General features: G+C 37.9%; 1 protein-coding gene across 1 annotated transcript in view; it reads left to right on the forward strand.

The window, feature by feature from the left end:
• Positions 1 to 17638, forward strand: part of LOC128639273 (indolethylamine N-methyltransferase) — a 102752-nt gene that overhangs the window by 32203 nt on the left and 52911 nt on the right. Inside the window, exon 2 of the mRNA XM_053691574.1 lies at positions 7752 to 7959. Within this exon, the coding sequence (XP_053547549.1) occupies positions 7752 to 7959 (208 nt within the window). The remainder of the gene's footprint in view (positions 1 to 7751; positions 7960 to 17638) is intronic.

The raw sequence follows: 17638 nt of genomic DNA on the forward strand, positions 1-17638 counted from the left end.
ATATTTAGGGAACAAGAACCTACTGAGCATGTGCACAAGCTCACAGGGTATACGTATACTAGTCTGTGATTGGCTGATATCTGTCACATGAAACAGTGGGCCAGAAAATGTTAGAAAAAATGTCAGAAAAAAAATCTACTGCTTATTTGAAATTCAGAGTAGGTGTTAAATCATTGTCTTTTAATTATGCAATTCTACTGCATTGAGTGGTCCTTTAAATGGATACTAACCCCACATTTTTTTCTTTCATGATTCAGATAGAGCATACAATTTTAAGCAACTTTCTAATTTACTCCTATTATCAATTTTTCTTTGTTCTCATGTTATCTTGATTTGAAAAAGCAGTAATGAAAGGTTAGGAGCCGGCCCATTTTTTAGTTCAGCACCTTGGTAGAGCTTGCTGATTGGTTTGCTACATTTAGCCACAAATCAGCAAGTTCTACCCATGTGCTGAAAAAAATGGTCTGGCTCTAAAGCTTACAGTACTGCTTTTTCAAAACAAGATGGCATGAGAACAAAGAAAAATTGATAATAGGAGTAAATTAGAAAGGTGCTTAAAATCTCATGCTCTATCTGTATCATGAAAGAAAAAAATTGGGTTTAGTATCGCTTTAACTTATATTATCTAATGTGCTTCATTCTCTATATGAATATATTTTGCTGAAAAGCATATCTAGATAGGCTCAGTAGCTGCTGATTGGTGGCTGCACATAGATGCCTCATGTAATTGCTATTTCTGCAACAAGGGATTTCTAAATAATGAAGCAAATTACATAATAGTAGTAAATTGGAATGTTGTATAAAATTGTATTCTCTACACGAATAATTAAAGAAGAATTTTGGGTTTAGTGTCCCTTTAAATGTTCTTGATTCAGATAGTGTGTGCAGTTTAAAACATCTTTCCATCTTCTAATATAAAATTTGCTTTGTTCCCTTGATATCTTTTGTTGAAGAGTAAAGCTAGGTAGGATGGAACAGGGCTGCCACAATACATTTTGGGGCCCTTACTAAACCATTGGTTGGTGCCCCTTTCCCCACTTTAAATGTGTGAGTAAATTCTACTCCAGAATTGTTATTGTTTTAAAAGATAGATATTCCCTTTATTACCCATTCCCCAGTTTTGCATAACCAAAATGTTTATATAAATACACTTTTTACCTATGTGATTACCTTGTATCTAAGCCTCTCATAAGTAAATCTATGGCCGTAAGCACGTTATCTATATGGCACACATGAACCAATGCCCTTTAGCTGTGAAAACCTGTCAAATGCATTCACATAAGAGGTGGCCTTCAAGGGCTTAGAAATTAACATATGAGTCTACCTTGGTTTAGCTTTCAACTGGGAATACCAAGAGAACAAAGCAAATTTGATGATAAAAGTAAATTCGAAAGTTGTTTAAAATTGCATGCCCTATCTGAATCGTCAAAAGTTTAATTTTGACTAGACTGTTCCTTTAAGGTTAATAATGGTCAGCTAGGTTCATGGTTATTCTTAATTGCAGCAGGAGAGGGATCAGGAGTAAAGATATATATATCTTAATAACACTTTGTGAGTTGTTGTAGAGTCACTTCATTATTAGGTGCTGGAGTAAATTTATGGGGGACTTTATGTGCAGGTGGATTGCACTTTGTGAGTCATGTAGGGGGTCCTTGGATGCTGGGGAGATCGTGTAAAATGGTCTCTAAGGAGCAAGAGACTCCCCTGGGGTAAAGCAAATTGATTTTGCACTGGGGGATCAAGGATTAATACTCTAAGAGACAGATTTTAATTGGCACGCTAAATATATATGTGTGTGTGTATGTATATATATATATATATATATATAATGTGTATAATACATACATTGGAGCCCTTTGTTGAAAACATGTAAAATCATATTTATGTAATATTCATATTTACTAGTAGTTTACTGAAAATATTTCCCATAGCAGAATAAGTTCTAAGTATTTTTAAACAGATATTCCGATATATATATATATATATATATATAAAGTCCCAAGAACAAATCAGCACATCAAACGGTTATACAGCAGCCAGGGTGCACTTAAATCAAAGTCCATAAATCCAAAAGCAAAAAAGGCACTCACTGTTCATAATAAAATATAACTTTTAATAAGCCAAGTTTAAAACGACATAACGTTTCGGTGTTCACATAACACCTTTGTCAAATGTCAAAAATAGACAACTTAATGCCCAACCACTCACCTATCATACCTTAACACCCATTACCTTAAATACAGTTTCACTTGGCGCTCCTGTACGCTGTTCTGCCCTGTGCGCAATGACGTCATGACGTTGCTGCGTTACGTAACGTGACCACATGATGTTAAGTCGCCCAATCAGGTTGCCATAGCAACCGGTAAACCATACCACCGTGGCTATATCGGGCAATTAAATCCCGTTTCCAAAAGTGAATGGGCATAACAGCCCCTCAACAACATACTAGGCACTATACATTGGTCTGTAGTTACCAACCACAGCAACCCATATTGCAACCCATATATATATATATATATATATATATATATATATATATATATATATATATACATACATACATGGGTACTTCCCTTTAAAACCTGTTGTTTTTTTTTTGTTGTTGTTTTTTTTGTTTTGTTTTTTCGCTGGATTTATTTCACTGTTCTTAACCCCTGTGTGTCACTTTAACCCACTGTCTACTCCTATAATCTTCTTATCCTGTCCGCAGCATGTGCATCTCTTTGTTCTCTAACTTTGCTTAACTAATTAATCCCCACCCAATTTCCTTTCTTAAAGGGACACTGAACCCACATTTTTGCTTTTGTGATTCAAATAGAGCATGCAGTTTTAAGCAACTTTCTAATTTACTCCTATTCATTTTTCTTCGTTCTCTTGCTATCTTTATTTGAAAAAGACGGCATCTAAGTTTTTTTTTGGGGTTCAGAACTCTGGACAGCAGTTTTTTATTGGTGGATGAATTTATCCACCAATCAGCAAGGACAACCCAGGTTGTTCAAAAATGGGCCGGCATCTAAACTTACATTCTTGCATTTCAAATAAAGATACCAAGAGAATAAAGAAAATTTGATAATAGGAGTATAATAGAAAGTTGCTTAAAATGGCACGCTCTATCTGAATCACAAAAGAAAAAATTTGAGTTCAATGTCCCTTTAAATCCATCCATCTGATCTTGTTGTAATTTTTAGGTTACATCCAGATGAGAAGACTATCTCCAATCTATTAATTTAGTAACTCAGCTGTCTATTGAAGCCCTATAAATTTAAAACCAGCTAGGGGAGAGCGTTTGCTTGCCGGGGCCTGAGCATTCCATCTCCCCAAGCTCCCATCTGTCTAAAGGGACAGTCTAGGCCAAAATAAACTTTCATGATTCAGATAGAGCATGTAATTTTAAACAATTTTCCAATTTACTTTTATCACTAATTTTGCTTTGTTCTCTTGGTATTCTTAGTTGAAAGCTTATCCTAGGAGGTTCATATGCTAATTTCTTAGACCTTGAAGCCCACCTCTTTCAGAATGCATTTTAACAGTTTTCCACTACTAGAGGGTGTTAGTTCACGTATTTCATATAGATAACACTGTGCTCGTGCACGAGAAGTTATCTGGGAGCAGGCACAGATTGGCTAGACTGCAAGTCTGTCAAAAGAACTGAAAAAAGGGGCAGTTTTCAGAGGTTTATATACAAGATAATCACAGAGGTTAAAAGTGTATTATTATAACTGTGTTGGTTGTGCAAAACTGGGGAATGGGTAATAAAGGGATTATCTATATTTTAAAACAATAAAAATTCTGGTGTAGCCTGTCCCTTAAGTAACCATCTTTAAGTGGCAGCACTAAGAATTATACAAAAACTGCAACTGGACAGAATGCTACTTATTTAAAGGGACACTCAATTAAAATTAAACTTTCATTATTCAGATAGAACAGCCATTTTAAACAACTTTCCAATTTACTTCCATTAACAAAATGTGCACAGTCTTTTTATATTTGAACTTTTTGAGTCACCAGCTCCTACTGAGCATGTGCAAGAATAAGTGTGTATGCATATGTGATTGGCTGATGGCTGTCACATTGTACCTGTATGCATTTGTGATTGGCTGATGGCTGTCACATGGTACAGGGGGAATGGAAAAAGACATCACTTTTAAAATAGTCAGAAAAAAAATCTACTACTCATTTGAAGTTCAGACTAAGTGCTATTGCATTGTCTTGTTATCTTGCATTGTTTGATTATGCAAATCTACTGTGTTGACTGGTCCTTTAAGCCTAACATCTGCTAATTCTCATTTACTTTCCGTAACTCGGCTGTCTGCTGAAGCCCTATACATTTTAAACCAGCAAGGGGAGTTAATTTGCTGGGCTCTGAGCATTTGCAGAGCATTCCTTCTCTCTAAGCTCCCATCTGTCTAAGTGACATCTTTAAGAGGCAGCAATATGAATTAGACAAGAATTGAACAAGATTTGAAGATTATTTGAGGCAAGCTAAATATTTTCATTTCAAAAACAATCTTTTGCACTTAATATTCTGCTATGTTTTCAGGACTGCCTTTCCTTTTAACAGCCTCATTCTCCACATGCAGTTTATATTGTCCCCTCTCTCCTCTGCTTTCCTTACCTTAGCTCTCATGAACTACTTTCTATTTTAAAATCTATGTCACTAAACTGCATTACCTCACAGAAATTCCCCCACTGCTATAAATCTCATTCTCACCTCTTACTCTCCATTTTGCTGCTATTGGCTTTAGGTGACATCTCTCATCCTGGGCCCACTCTCATTCCCACCATTACCCAATCGCGCACTTCTTATAGAAACTTTAATAAAAGCAACACACATAAACTAATTTCCATCCAATGCATCCCATACGCACACACTCCTTTCACTTGCGCACTATGAAACTCTCCCTCTGTCTGCAACAAACTTACCATTCATGACCTGTTTATATCCACACTATTCCCTACTCAGCGTGATGGACACTCCATCGACCTGGTATTTTCCCACCGCTGTTACATAACTGACCTCACCTGTCACCCTTTTCCCATTTCAGACAATCACCTGGTCACCTATAATATTAATGCAACAGCTAAACCCACTTTTCCATCCCGCCCCCACACCTGTAGAAATCTACATGCTGTGGATCCGCTCCATTTTTAAAAAATCATTCAAGATCTCATCCCTCACATTTCCACTATAACCTGCCCTGATCTCGCTACAGCCCACTACAACAAAACTCTCTCCTCTGCAACAGACACACTTGCCCCTCCCCGACTGCGCAAAATATCACACCGTCAGTTGCAGCCCTTGAACTCTCAGCAAACACGCTATTTGCAAAAAATGCTCCCGTACTGCTGAGCGTGTCTGGAGGAAAACTCACTCTGAACCTGATTTCATACACTATAAGTTTATTCTTCATTCATACACTTCTGCCCTTCACTTAGCCAAGCAAACCTACTTCTCTTCTCTCATATCTACTGTTTCCTCAAACCCTAAACGACTCTTCTCCACCTTTTAACTCTCTCTCATCTACCCACCTGCTCCACACCCCTCCCTGACCTGGCAAACTACTTTTTAAACAAAACACCAACTATCCAAAGCAACATTCCAACAGGCCCAGTTACTTCCTCTGCATCTTCCATCCAGCCACTGAGAATTAAGTTTCTTCCTTACTATCTTCCTCACTACCTGCCCGCTCGACCCTATCCCTTTCCATCTAATACCCTCCCTGTCTTCCACCCTCACTCCTGCTCTTACTCACATCTTCAACCTATCTCTCTCTACCGGCTCATTCCCATCTTCTTTCAAACACGCAAAAGTCACTCCCATACTCAAAAAACCGTCCCTCGACCCTAATTCTCCTGAAAGCTCCTGCACCATATCACTGCTTCCACTAACATCAAAACTCCTTGAAAAACTAGTTTACAATCGCCTAACCCACTTCCTGTCCACCAACTCCTTGCTTGACCCCCTGCAATCTGGATTCCGCCCCAAACACTCAACTGAGACTGCCCGTACCAAAGTTACTAACAATCTTCTCTCTGATAAAAAATGTTGGCCACTACTCTATACTCCTCTTATTTGACCTCTCAACTGTCTTCAACACAGTTAACAACTCCCTCCTCTACAGACCCTTAGCTCTTTTGGTCAATGTGACACTGCTCTTTCCTGGATTCACTCCTATCTTTCTCACAGGTCTTTTTCTGTGTAATTTGATGGTGGCGACTCCTCTCCGGCTGCCTCGGAGCTACACTTAACTCAAATCTATCCTTTGTCCCCCACATCCAATCGCTTTCTACATCCTGCCGCAACCATCTATGCAATATTTCCAAGATTCGCCCTTTTCTGAGCGCTAACACCACAAAGCAAATAATCCACTCCCTTGTTATTTCCCGACTTGACTACTGCAATAACCTACTTGCTGACCTTCCTCTTTCCCGCCTCTCCCCCCTTCAATCCATCCTAGATGCCTCTGCCAGGCTAATCCACCTTTCCCGTCGCTCTGTATCTGCTGCACCTCTCTGCGAGTCCCTTCATTGTCTCCTCATTCACAGCAGAATGAAATTAAAAATTCTCACCCTTACATAGAAAGCTCTCACCAACGCCGCTCCCCCTCTACCTATCATCTCTAATAAACAAGTATACTCTAGCCCGCCCACTAAGATCCAACAATGACCTGCTCCTTGCATCCGCAACTATCACCTCTTCTCATGCTAAACTGCAGGAGTTTTGTCGTGCAGCACCTACCCTCTGGGACACTCTCCCTCGTGCTGTCAGGCTTTGCCCTAATCTGTCTTCCTTTAAATGCTCCCTGAAGACTTTTCTGTTCAAGGAAGCCTACCACCCAACTCAATAATAAATTAATTTCACTAACCTAACAACATTTCCCTCATCTAACGCTGCATTAACATCTTGCTCAATCTTGCAGTCCTTACTTCTTGTTTCTTAACCTCTTACCCTTCTAGATTGTAAGTTCCCACGGGAATAGGGCCCTCGATTCCTCCAGTATGGGTTTGTAAATTCTGTCCTGTCTTAGAAGTTTTATACTATTGTTTTATTTAAATGATCTGTATCCATGGACAGCGCTGCGGAATATGTTGGCGCTTCATAAATAAAGTATAATAATAATATTCAACATATGTAATCTTTTTATGAATAGCACACTTGAGAAAATGCGATTGGGTTTGCGGGCAAGTTGGTTTCCACTTTTCATGCTCCATTGAAATCTTTGGGAATTTTTTGTGTGTGCGTCAAGTTTACTTTCAACTTGTAATATGCGCGGTACCTGACCCATGCAAAAAGCTTCTAACGCGGTTAATGCAGGAGCAATTAATAGCGCTTCACTAGTAATCTAGACCTAAGGCATGAGGTAGTTATGGATTAATTAAGGGGATAGCAGACTACGCAGTTGGGGTAAATAGTGTTTGGGGGAACTGTGCAATTAGGTTGCATAGTACAGCAGATCCTTTCCAGGTGATCAATACTAGAAGCCAATGTTTACTGCCAGCCAAATAGCGTCCTGCCACTTTAAAAGAGCAAAGGCATTGTGATAGACTCACAAAACTAAAGCAATTATAAACGTCCTGTTTGTTTTTTTTCTTTAGCCTTAATTCCTCCAGCTCAGTTTAAATTTAGATCAGAATTTGTATACTGCATTAGTGAATATTAAATATGTTAATAAACAAACAGCTCTGCTTTAATGTAAGAATATTAATCCTCATTTGTATCTACATTACATGTTATAATACTGTTTCTGCAGGTGATGTTACAGGTACCACACTGATTGATATTGGTTCTGGTCCTACAATCTACCAGATACTTGCAGCCTGTGAAAAGTTTACAGATATCATCTGTACGGATTATACAGACTCCAATCGCAGGGAGCTCGAGAGTTGGCTGAAAAACGACCCAGGTGCCTTCAACTGGAGGGCAGTTATTGAAGCAGCTTGTGAAATAGAGGGGAACAGGTACTGAACTGTACTTGCACTTGTAACAATGCAGTAATAACATAGCAATATGAGACGAGTGAGAATTGCTCATTACACACATTATAACCCTCTAAAGGGACAGTCAAGTCCAAAAATAAACTTTCATGATTCAAAAAAGGCATGCAATTTTAAACAACTTTCCAATTTACTTTTATCACCAATATTGCTTTGTTCTCTTGGTATTCTTAGATGAAAGCTAAATCTAGGAGGTTCATATGCTAATTTCTTAGATAGAAGTATGGTTAAAAACAAAACACTTTATTAAATATATATATATATATATATATATACACATACACGGTGAAGAAAGGCACTCACTGGTCTTTTCATCAAAAACTTTATTTAGCGTGACGTTTCGGGGACGTTTTCAGATCTGAGGAAGGGGAGTGTGTCCCCGAAATGTCACGCTAAATAAAGTTTTTGATGAAAAGACCAGTGAGTGCCTTCCTTCATCGTGTATATTTACCTGCTGGCACCCTGGCATTAGGATTTTGAAAGTGAGAGTGCTTTCGCTCTCTATCTATCTATCTATCTATCTATCTATCTGTACACAAAAATATCTAAAGTTGGAGGTATAGAAGGGTGGGTCTATTCACTACCACCCCTAAGTAGATCTATATCTCAACATTAATTAAAAGCAAAAGGGCAACGTGGCCTTAGGTAATGTTGTCAAGGGTAAATAGAATATATAGGGCCAGAGAAATCAGCATCATTCATCCATATAGCAGACAGCCTATGCACTCAAAGGCGACCTTCTGCCTGCGTACTGCTGCAATTAAACACAGTCGGCCTATTTCTTACTAGGTCCCAATAAATCACAAAATTCAAGCATTAAATGTTTCAAATCCTGGTTTAAATATAGTCTATTTTCGCATCTCTCATATACAGTATATATCCCTCATTTAACTGATCCAAGTTAATCATTCTTATGAGTATAATGATGCTGAGTAAAAGTCAAAATTGACCAGTGTATTCCTCAAGCAAGGATCTTAACAATATAGCATTAGAGCGGTATCAAAACCGCTATTAACAAACACCCTCAGGCCACGCCCACCGGCGCGTTTCGTCACTTGTGCATGACTTTGTCAGGACATAGGTCCGGCCCAGCCATCCATTTTGCTTTATATACACTCTAGTTGCCATAGTAGCAGTTTATGTACACGGAAGTGTTCACTTTATCGGCAATCAAATTATTTTCATTGCGTAGCCTGTTTAGTATATATCACACCATGTCACCTTTATTGCTAGCCTTGTAAATTACTAGTCAGAAGGTCCGGTATAAAATATTCAAAAAGAGTAAGTGATCGATCGTCAGTAATGATTGTACTTTATTTCTCAATGTTAGCTAGTATTTATTTACACAGTGGGTCACATGTGTTCAGTGCCCTTTACATCACATTTCCTTCTAAGGTATTATTGATTTATTTTTAGTTGCACATATTACCGCTATCAGTCATCAACAAAGAGTTTACCTTTGGCAAATTAAATGTGAAGGTATGAATCATATGAGCTGTCAGTTACATTAGCTTAAAAAGTTAGTCATATGAGCAATTCACATGTTGTTTATTTTATGCGTTCCCAAACCTCTATAGTCATTTATCATGGTATCATAAGACTCCTCTGTCATAGAGATAACTGTCAGTTTGGAGAAAGGCAATCTAACTCGGATTGATATATATTCAAGTTTTTTCCACATCCTTTTCCTTTAGTGATATATCAGTGATTCTTGTCAAAAGGCTGTCTATCATTGCATAATGGTGTTTATCGTTTTAGAAGGTACCACACTCAAAACATTTACAGCCACTTGTAACTATCTATATTCATAGAATCACCTATCACCACTACTAAAGGGTGACGATTTCCACGAGTAAAAATCACTCTTGTAACAAATTACCATCTTTTTAAAGAGCCCTTATTCTATGTATTATAGTGTGTTGTAACCACCATTATTACCTTTAATCAGTGCTATTCACCAGTGGTATTGAAGATATTGTTATTCCTATTAGCTAAGCTGATAGTAATCTACAGAAGTCTTAAAGGGACAGTCTAGTCCAAAACAAACTTTCATTATTCAGATAGGGCATGTAATTTTAAACAATTTTCAAATTTACATCTATCACCAATTTTGCTTTGTTCTCTTGTTATTCTTAGTTGAAAGTTTAACCTAGGAGGTTCATATGCTTATTTCTGAAGGCCGCTTCTCATCTCAGGGCATTTTGACAGTTTTTCACCACTAGAGGGTGTTAGTTCATGTTTCATATAGATAACATTGTGCTCACACACGTGGAGTTCCTAGGAGCCAGCACTGATTGGCAAAAAATGCAAGTCTGTAAAAAGAACTGAAATAAGGGGCAGTTTGCAGAGGCTTAAACACAAGATAATCACAGAGGTAAAAAGTGTATTATTATAACTGTGTTGGTTGTGCAAAACTAGGGAATTGGTAATAAAGGGATTATTTATCTTTTAAAACAATAAATATTCTGGTGGAGACTGTCCCTTTAAGTAGACTATTAAAGGGACATGAAACCCATATTTTTTCTTTCATGATTTAGAAAGAGTGTGCAGTTTTAAACAACTTTCTAATTTGCTTCATTCTCTTGATATACATTGCTGAAAAGCATACCTAGATAGGCTCAGTAGCTGTTGATTGGTTGCTGCACATAGATGCCTCGTGTGATTGGCTCACCCATATGCATTGCTATTTCTTCAACAAAGCATATCTAAAGAATGAAGCAAATTTGAAAATAGAAGTAAATTGGAATGCTGTTTAAAATTGTATTCTCTATCTGAATCCTGAAAGAAAATTGTTGGGTTTAGTGTCCCTTTAAAAGTGTATACATCTTTTATTGTCAAATTTGATGTTCTTAACTGGCTGTGCAGTATGTGAAAGGACAATCAAGTCCTCTGAAAGAGAGCATACCCAGATATACCAATTTGTTCATTTTCTTTGTATTATCTAAAGAAAGCTCTTATATGAAATGGCTTAATTCAGGCCCTTAGGAGAGGCAGACTGTAATTCATGGATTAATCTACATTCTTTTTATAGAAGCATTGTATTGATGTTGCCCCTTCTTCCTTTTAATTGTAGTTGTTCAATAGCAAAGAATAAAACATCATTATTTTTTTGTCTTTATGTACTGTATTCGTGTGCTGTGCCACCGGAACATTACGGTTCCATTTTATGTCCCCTATGTGTTCAAGTACTCTGGTTCTTAGTTCTCTCAAAGTTTCTTCTACATAGATTAGGGGGCATTTGCACATAGCTACATAGATTAGGGGGCATTTGCACATAGCTACATAGATTAGGGGGCATTTGCACATAGATTAGGGGGCATTTGCACATAGCTACATAGATTAGGGGGCATTTGCACATAGATTAGGGGGCATTTGCACATAGCTACATAGATTAGGGGGCATTTGCACATAGATTAGGGGGCATTTGCACATAGCTACATAGATTAGGGGGCATTTGCACATAGATTAGGGGGCATTTGCACATAGCTACATAGATTAGGGGGCATTTGCACATAGATTAGGGGGCATTTGCACATAGCTACATAGATTAGGGGGCATTTGCACATAGCTACATAGATTAGGGGGCATTTGCACATAGCTACATAGATTAGGGGGCATTTGCACATAGATTAGGGGGCATTTGCACATAGCTACATAGGTTAGGGGGCATTTGCACATAGCTACATAGATTAGGGGGCATTTGCACATAGATTAGGGGGCATTTGCACATAGCTACATAGATTACTCTGTTGGATCTACAATTCAGAAAGTCTGCTATTTCGTATCGTTTGTTTTTGGGTGTACAAAGAATTTTTTGGAGCCATGTTTTTACAGCGTCCACATTTAAAGAACCGTTTAGTCTCCTTCAACCAAGTCCTTGGTTGTGGTTGTGAAAAGTGACTATAGGTTTCTTAGAACTTGATTTTGGCAGTCTTTCACCACTAGAAGGCGATAGTTCATGTGTTTCATATAGATAACATTGAGCTCATGCACGTGAATTTACCAAGGAGTGAGCACTGATTGGCTAAAATGCAAGTTTCCAAAAAGAACTGAAAAAGGGGGCAGTCTGCAGAGGCTTAGATACAGGTAATTACAGAGGTAAAACGTGTATAATTATAACTGTGTTGGTTATGCAAAACTGGGGAGTGTGTAATTACGGGATTATCTATCTTTTAAAACAACAACAATTCGGGTGTTGACTGTCCCTTTAATCCCCTGTTTTCTGTCACATTCATGATTTAGGTTTAATACTTTGGACTACAAATGAAACTTTAGCAATGCATTGCAACAAACATTGGTAGCCAATGGGTTAGGGATATTAGCTGATCAGTTTGTGTTGGTATCCTCATGTACCCTCAATATGTGTTTAATCATACATGATGGAGCAGCAATTAAACAGGTTAAAACACAGCAAATACATGTTTGTGCTTAATTCATCCTTAGGGACCGACTGCCTATTGGCTGATTACGACAATTCCTGTAACTTTAATGACACTTCTAAAGGTATATTAAAGTTGTTTATTAATCTGAAATAGAGTATTTAAAATGTATTGCCTTTTTCCATACAAGTGTACTTATCCTGCACAAAAGTTCTTTTGTTTCCTGATTACTGCAGTGTCCAAACAGAGCTAAGGGAATTGTACCTCTGGGGCAGTAAAGAACAAATCCCTAGAGGTGCACCATGTATTTGCTGCTAGTTTCAATCATTAAACAAAATTAAAGGGACAGTCTGGTCAAAATGTAACTTTCATGATTCAGATAGGGCATGCAATTTTAAATAACTTTCCAATTTACTTCTATTATCTAATTTGCTCAATTCTTTAGATATCTTTTGTTGAAGAAATAGCAATGCACATGTGTGAGCCAATCACAGGAGGCCTCTATGTGCAGCAACCAATAAGCAGCTACTGAGCATATCTAGATATGCTTTTCAGCAAGTGATATCAAGAGAATGGAGCAAATTAGATAATAGAAGTAAATTAGAAAGTTGTTTAAAATGCCATGCTCTTTCTAAATCATGAAAGAAAAAATGTGGGTCTCTTTAACTTTTTATGTAAAGATATTTTAGCACCCATACATTTTGCTTTTATAAACTTTTTTTTTATTAGTTTGAAGTCTCTTTAATATTGCAGACTCACTAGAATGATATTGGAAAGGTTCAGAAAGGTGATTGTTTCTGTCTCCCAATGAGAGATCCATTGTTTGTATGAGGCCTTTTAAAGGGAAAGCATATACCAACTTTCATAGAACTGCATGTTATAGACATGATTATAAAGAAGAATAAGCACAGATACTGATATAAACATCAAGTATAAAACCTTTTAAAAACTTACTTAGAAGCTCTCAGTTTAGCACTGTTGATGAGGTTTAGCTGGGACACCCAGTGAAAGGGGCTTGGTAAACAAAAAGAGCCTTCCCCTTCCCTGCATATGAAAAGACAGATAACATAAACAGGAGCCTGCAGTAGTAGTCTGTATACATCTGGCACAGTGGGGCTTGGTTAGGAGTCTGAAAATCAGCACAATGTTCTTAAAAAAAAAAAATAAGCAAAAATATACATTGTTACAAAACACTCCCAGATGGGCTTTATAAATAGGTCATCTACAAAACATTTATGCAAAGAAAAATATACGCCTAGATTACGAGTTGTGCGTTAGAGTAAAAAAGCAGCATTAAGAGGTCCTAACGCTGCTTTTTTACGCCCGCTGGTATTACGAGTCTTGAAGGTTTAGGGTCACCGCACACTTCTTTGGCCTTACCGCAAAACGACGTACGTAAACTTTGTAAAGTATTTTTTCTATGGGACTTCAATAGCGCCGGTATTACGAGTCTGTCCTGGGAGGCCAAAAAGTGAGCGGTACACCCTACCCTGTCAAGAGTCCTAACGCATTTAAAAGTCAGTAGCTAAGAGTTTTATGGTACAACGCCGTAGCATAAAACTCATAACTAAAGTGCTAAAAAGTATACTAACACCCATAAACTACCTATTAACCCCTAATCCGAGGCTCTCCCGCATCGCAAATACTAAAATAAAAATTTTAACCCCTAATCTGCCGCTCCGGACACCGCTGCCACCTATATTATATTTATTAACCCCTAATCTGCTGCCCCAATGTCGCCGCCACCTACCTACACTTATTAACCCTTAATCTGCCGCCCCCAACATCGCCGCCACTATAATAAACATATTAACCCCTAAACCGCCGCACTCCCGCCTCGCAAACATTAGTTAAATATTAACCCCTAATCTGCTGTCCCTAACATCGATGCCACCTACCTACATTTATTAACCCCTAATCTGCCGCCGCCACTATATTAAAGTTATTAACCCCTAAACCTAACACCCACTAACTTAAATATAATTTAAATAAATCTAAATAAATATTACTATCATTAACTAAATTTTCTTTCATGTAATTAGCAAGAGTCCATGAGCTAGTGACGTATGGGATATACATTCCTACCAGGAGGGGCAAAGTTTCCCAAACCTTAAAATGCCTATAAATACACCCCTCACCACACCCACAAATCAGTTTTTACAAACTTTGCCTCCTGTGGAGGTGGTGAAGTAAGTTTGTGCTAGATTCTACGTTGATATGCGCTTCGCAGCAGGCTGGAGCCCGGTTTTCCTCTCAGTGTGCAGTGAATGTCAGAGGGATGTGAAGAGAGTATTGCCTATTTGAATTCAATGGTCTCCTTCTACGGGATCTATTTCATAGGTTCTCTGTTATCGGTCGTAGAGATTAATCTCTTACCTCCCTTTTCAGATCGACGATATACTCTTATATACCATTACCTCTACTGATTCTCATTTCAGTACTGGTTTGGCTTTCTACTACATGTAGATGAATGTCCTGGGGTAAGTAAGTCTTATTTTTTGTGACACTCTCAGCTATGGTTGGGCACTTTTATATAAAGTTCTAAATATATGTGTTTAAACATTTATTTGCCTTGATTCAGGATGATCAATATTCCTTATTTCAGACAGTCAGTTTCATTATTTGGGATAATGCATATGAATAAATTATTTTTTCTTACCTTAAAATTGACTTTTTTTCCCTGTGGGCTGTTAGGCTCGCGGGGGCTGAAAATGCTTCATTTTATTGCGTCATTCTTGGTGCAGACTTTTTTGGCGCAAAAAATTTCTTTGTCATTTCCGGCGTCATACTTCTCGCCAGAAGTTGTTCGTGTTTACGTCGTTTTTTTGACGTTTTGCGCCAAAAATGTTGGTGTCACCGGATGTGGCGTCATTCTTGGCGCCAAAAGCATTTAGGCGCCAATAATGTGGGCGTCTTTTTTGGCGGTAAAAAATGTGGGCGTCATTTTTGTCTCCACCTTTTTTTCACATTATTTAAGTCTCATTTTTCATTTGCTTCTGGTTGCTAGAGGCTTGTTCATTGGCATTTTTTCCCATTCCTGAAACTGTCTTTTAAGGAATTTGATAGATTTTGCTTTATATGTTGTTTTTTCTCTTACATATTGCAAGATGTCTCAGATTGACCCTGGATCAGAAGCTACTTCTGGAAAAACGCTGCCTGATGCTGGTTCTACCAAAGTTAAGTGTATCTGCTGTAAACTTGTGGTAACTGTTCCTCCGGCTGTAGTTTATGATGAATGTCATGATAAGCTTGCTAATGCAGATAGTATTTCCATTAGTAATATTCCATTACCTGTTGCTGTTCCATCAACATCTAATACTCAGGATGTTCCTGTTAATATAAGAGATTTTGTTTCTAAATCTATTAGGAAGGCTATGTCTGTTATTCCTCCTTCCAGTAAACGTAAAAGGTCTTTTTAAAACTTCACATTTTTCAGATGAATTTTTAAATGAACATCATCATTCTGATTTGTCTGTTTCTGATGATGATTTTTCTGGTTCAGAGGATTCTGTCTCAGATATTGACACTGATAAATCTTCATATTTATTTAAAATGGAATTTATTCGTTCTTTACTTAAAGAAGTTTTAATCGCATTAGAGATGGAGGAATCTAGTCCTCTTGATACTAAATCTACTAAGCGTTGGAATGGAATAATCTGGGTAATTCATTTACTCCTTCTAAAAGGTTTAAGAAATTGTATCCTGTGCCATCTGACAGATTAGAGTTTTGGGACAAAATCCCTAAAGTTGATGGGGCTATCTCTACTCTCGCTAAACGTACTACTATTCCTATGGCAGATAGTACTTCCTTTAAGGATCCTTTAGATAGGAAAATTGAATCCTTTCTAAGGAAAGCTTATTTATGTTCAGGTAATCTTCTTAGGCCTGCTATTTCTTTGGCTGATGTTGCGGCAGCTTCCACTTTTTGGTTGGAGGCTTTGGCACAACAAGTGTCAGATCATAATACTCATAGCATTGTTAAACTTCTTCAACATGCTAATAACTTTATTTGTGATGCAATCTTTGATATCATTAGAGTTGATGTCAGGTATATGTCTTTAGCAATCTTAGCTAGAAGAGCTTCATGGCTTAAAACTTGGAATGCAGACATGTCTTCTAAGTCAACTTTGCTTTCCCTTTCTTTTCAAGGTAATAAATTGTTTGGTTCCCAGTTGGATTCTATTATTTCAACTGTTACTGGGGGGAAAGGAACTTTTTTACCTCAGGATAAAAAATCTAAGGTAAATATAGGGCTGCTAATCGTTTTCGTTCCTTTCGTCAGAATAAGGAACAGAAGCCTAATACTTCCCCTAAAGGAACGGTTTCTGTTTGGAAACCATCTCCAGTCTGGAATAAATCCAAGCCTTTCAGAAAGCCAAAGCCAGCTCCCAAGTCCACATGAAGGTGCGGCCCTCATTCCAGCACAGCTGGTAGGGGGCAGATTACGATTTTTCAAAGAAATTTGGATCAATTCGATTCAGTCTTTGGATTCAGAACATTGTTTCACAAGGGTACAGAATAGGTTTCAAGGTAAGGCCTCCTGCAAGAAGATTTTTTCTTTCTCGCATTCCAATAAACCCAGTGAAGGCTCAAGCATTTCTGAAATGTGTTTCAGATCTAGAGTTGGCTGGAGTAATTGTGCCAGTTCCAGTTCTGGAACAGGGTCTGGGGTTTTACTCAAATCTGTTCATTGTACCAAAGAAGGAGAATTCCTTCAGACCAGTTCTGGATTTAAAAATATTGAATCGTTATGTAAGGATACCAACATTCAAAATGGTAACTATAAGGACTATTCTGCCTTTTGTTCAGCATGGGCATTATATGTCCACAATAGATTTACAAGATGCATAGCTGCATATTCCGATTCATCCAGATCAGTTTCTGAGATTCTCTTTTCTAGACAAGCATTACCAGTTTGTGGCTCTGCCGTTCGGCCTAGCAACAGCTCCAAGGATTTTTTCAAAGGTTCTCGTGCCCTTCTATCTGTAATCAGAGAACAGGGTATTGTGGTATTTCCTTATTTGGACGATATCTTGGTACTTGCTCAGTCTTCACATTTAGCAGAATTTCATACGAATCGACTTGTGTTGTTTCTTCAAGAACATGGTTGGAGGATCAATTTACCAAAGAGTTCATTGATTCCTCAGACAAGGGTAACCTTTTTAGGTTTCCAAATAGATTCAGTGTCCATTACTTTGTCTCTGACGGACAAGAGATGTCTGAAATTGGTTTCAGCTTGTCAAAACCTTCAGTCTCAATCATTC

Source organism: Bombina bombina, chromosome 8, assembly GCF_027579735.1.
Source record: "Bombina bombina isolate aBomBom1 chromosome 8, aBomBom1.pri, whole genome shotgun sequence".
Classification (NCBI taxonomy): Eukaryota; Metazoa; Chordata; class Amphibia; order Anura; family Bombinatoridae; genus Bombina; species Bombina bombina.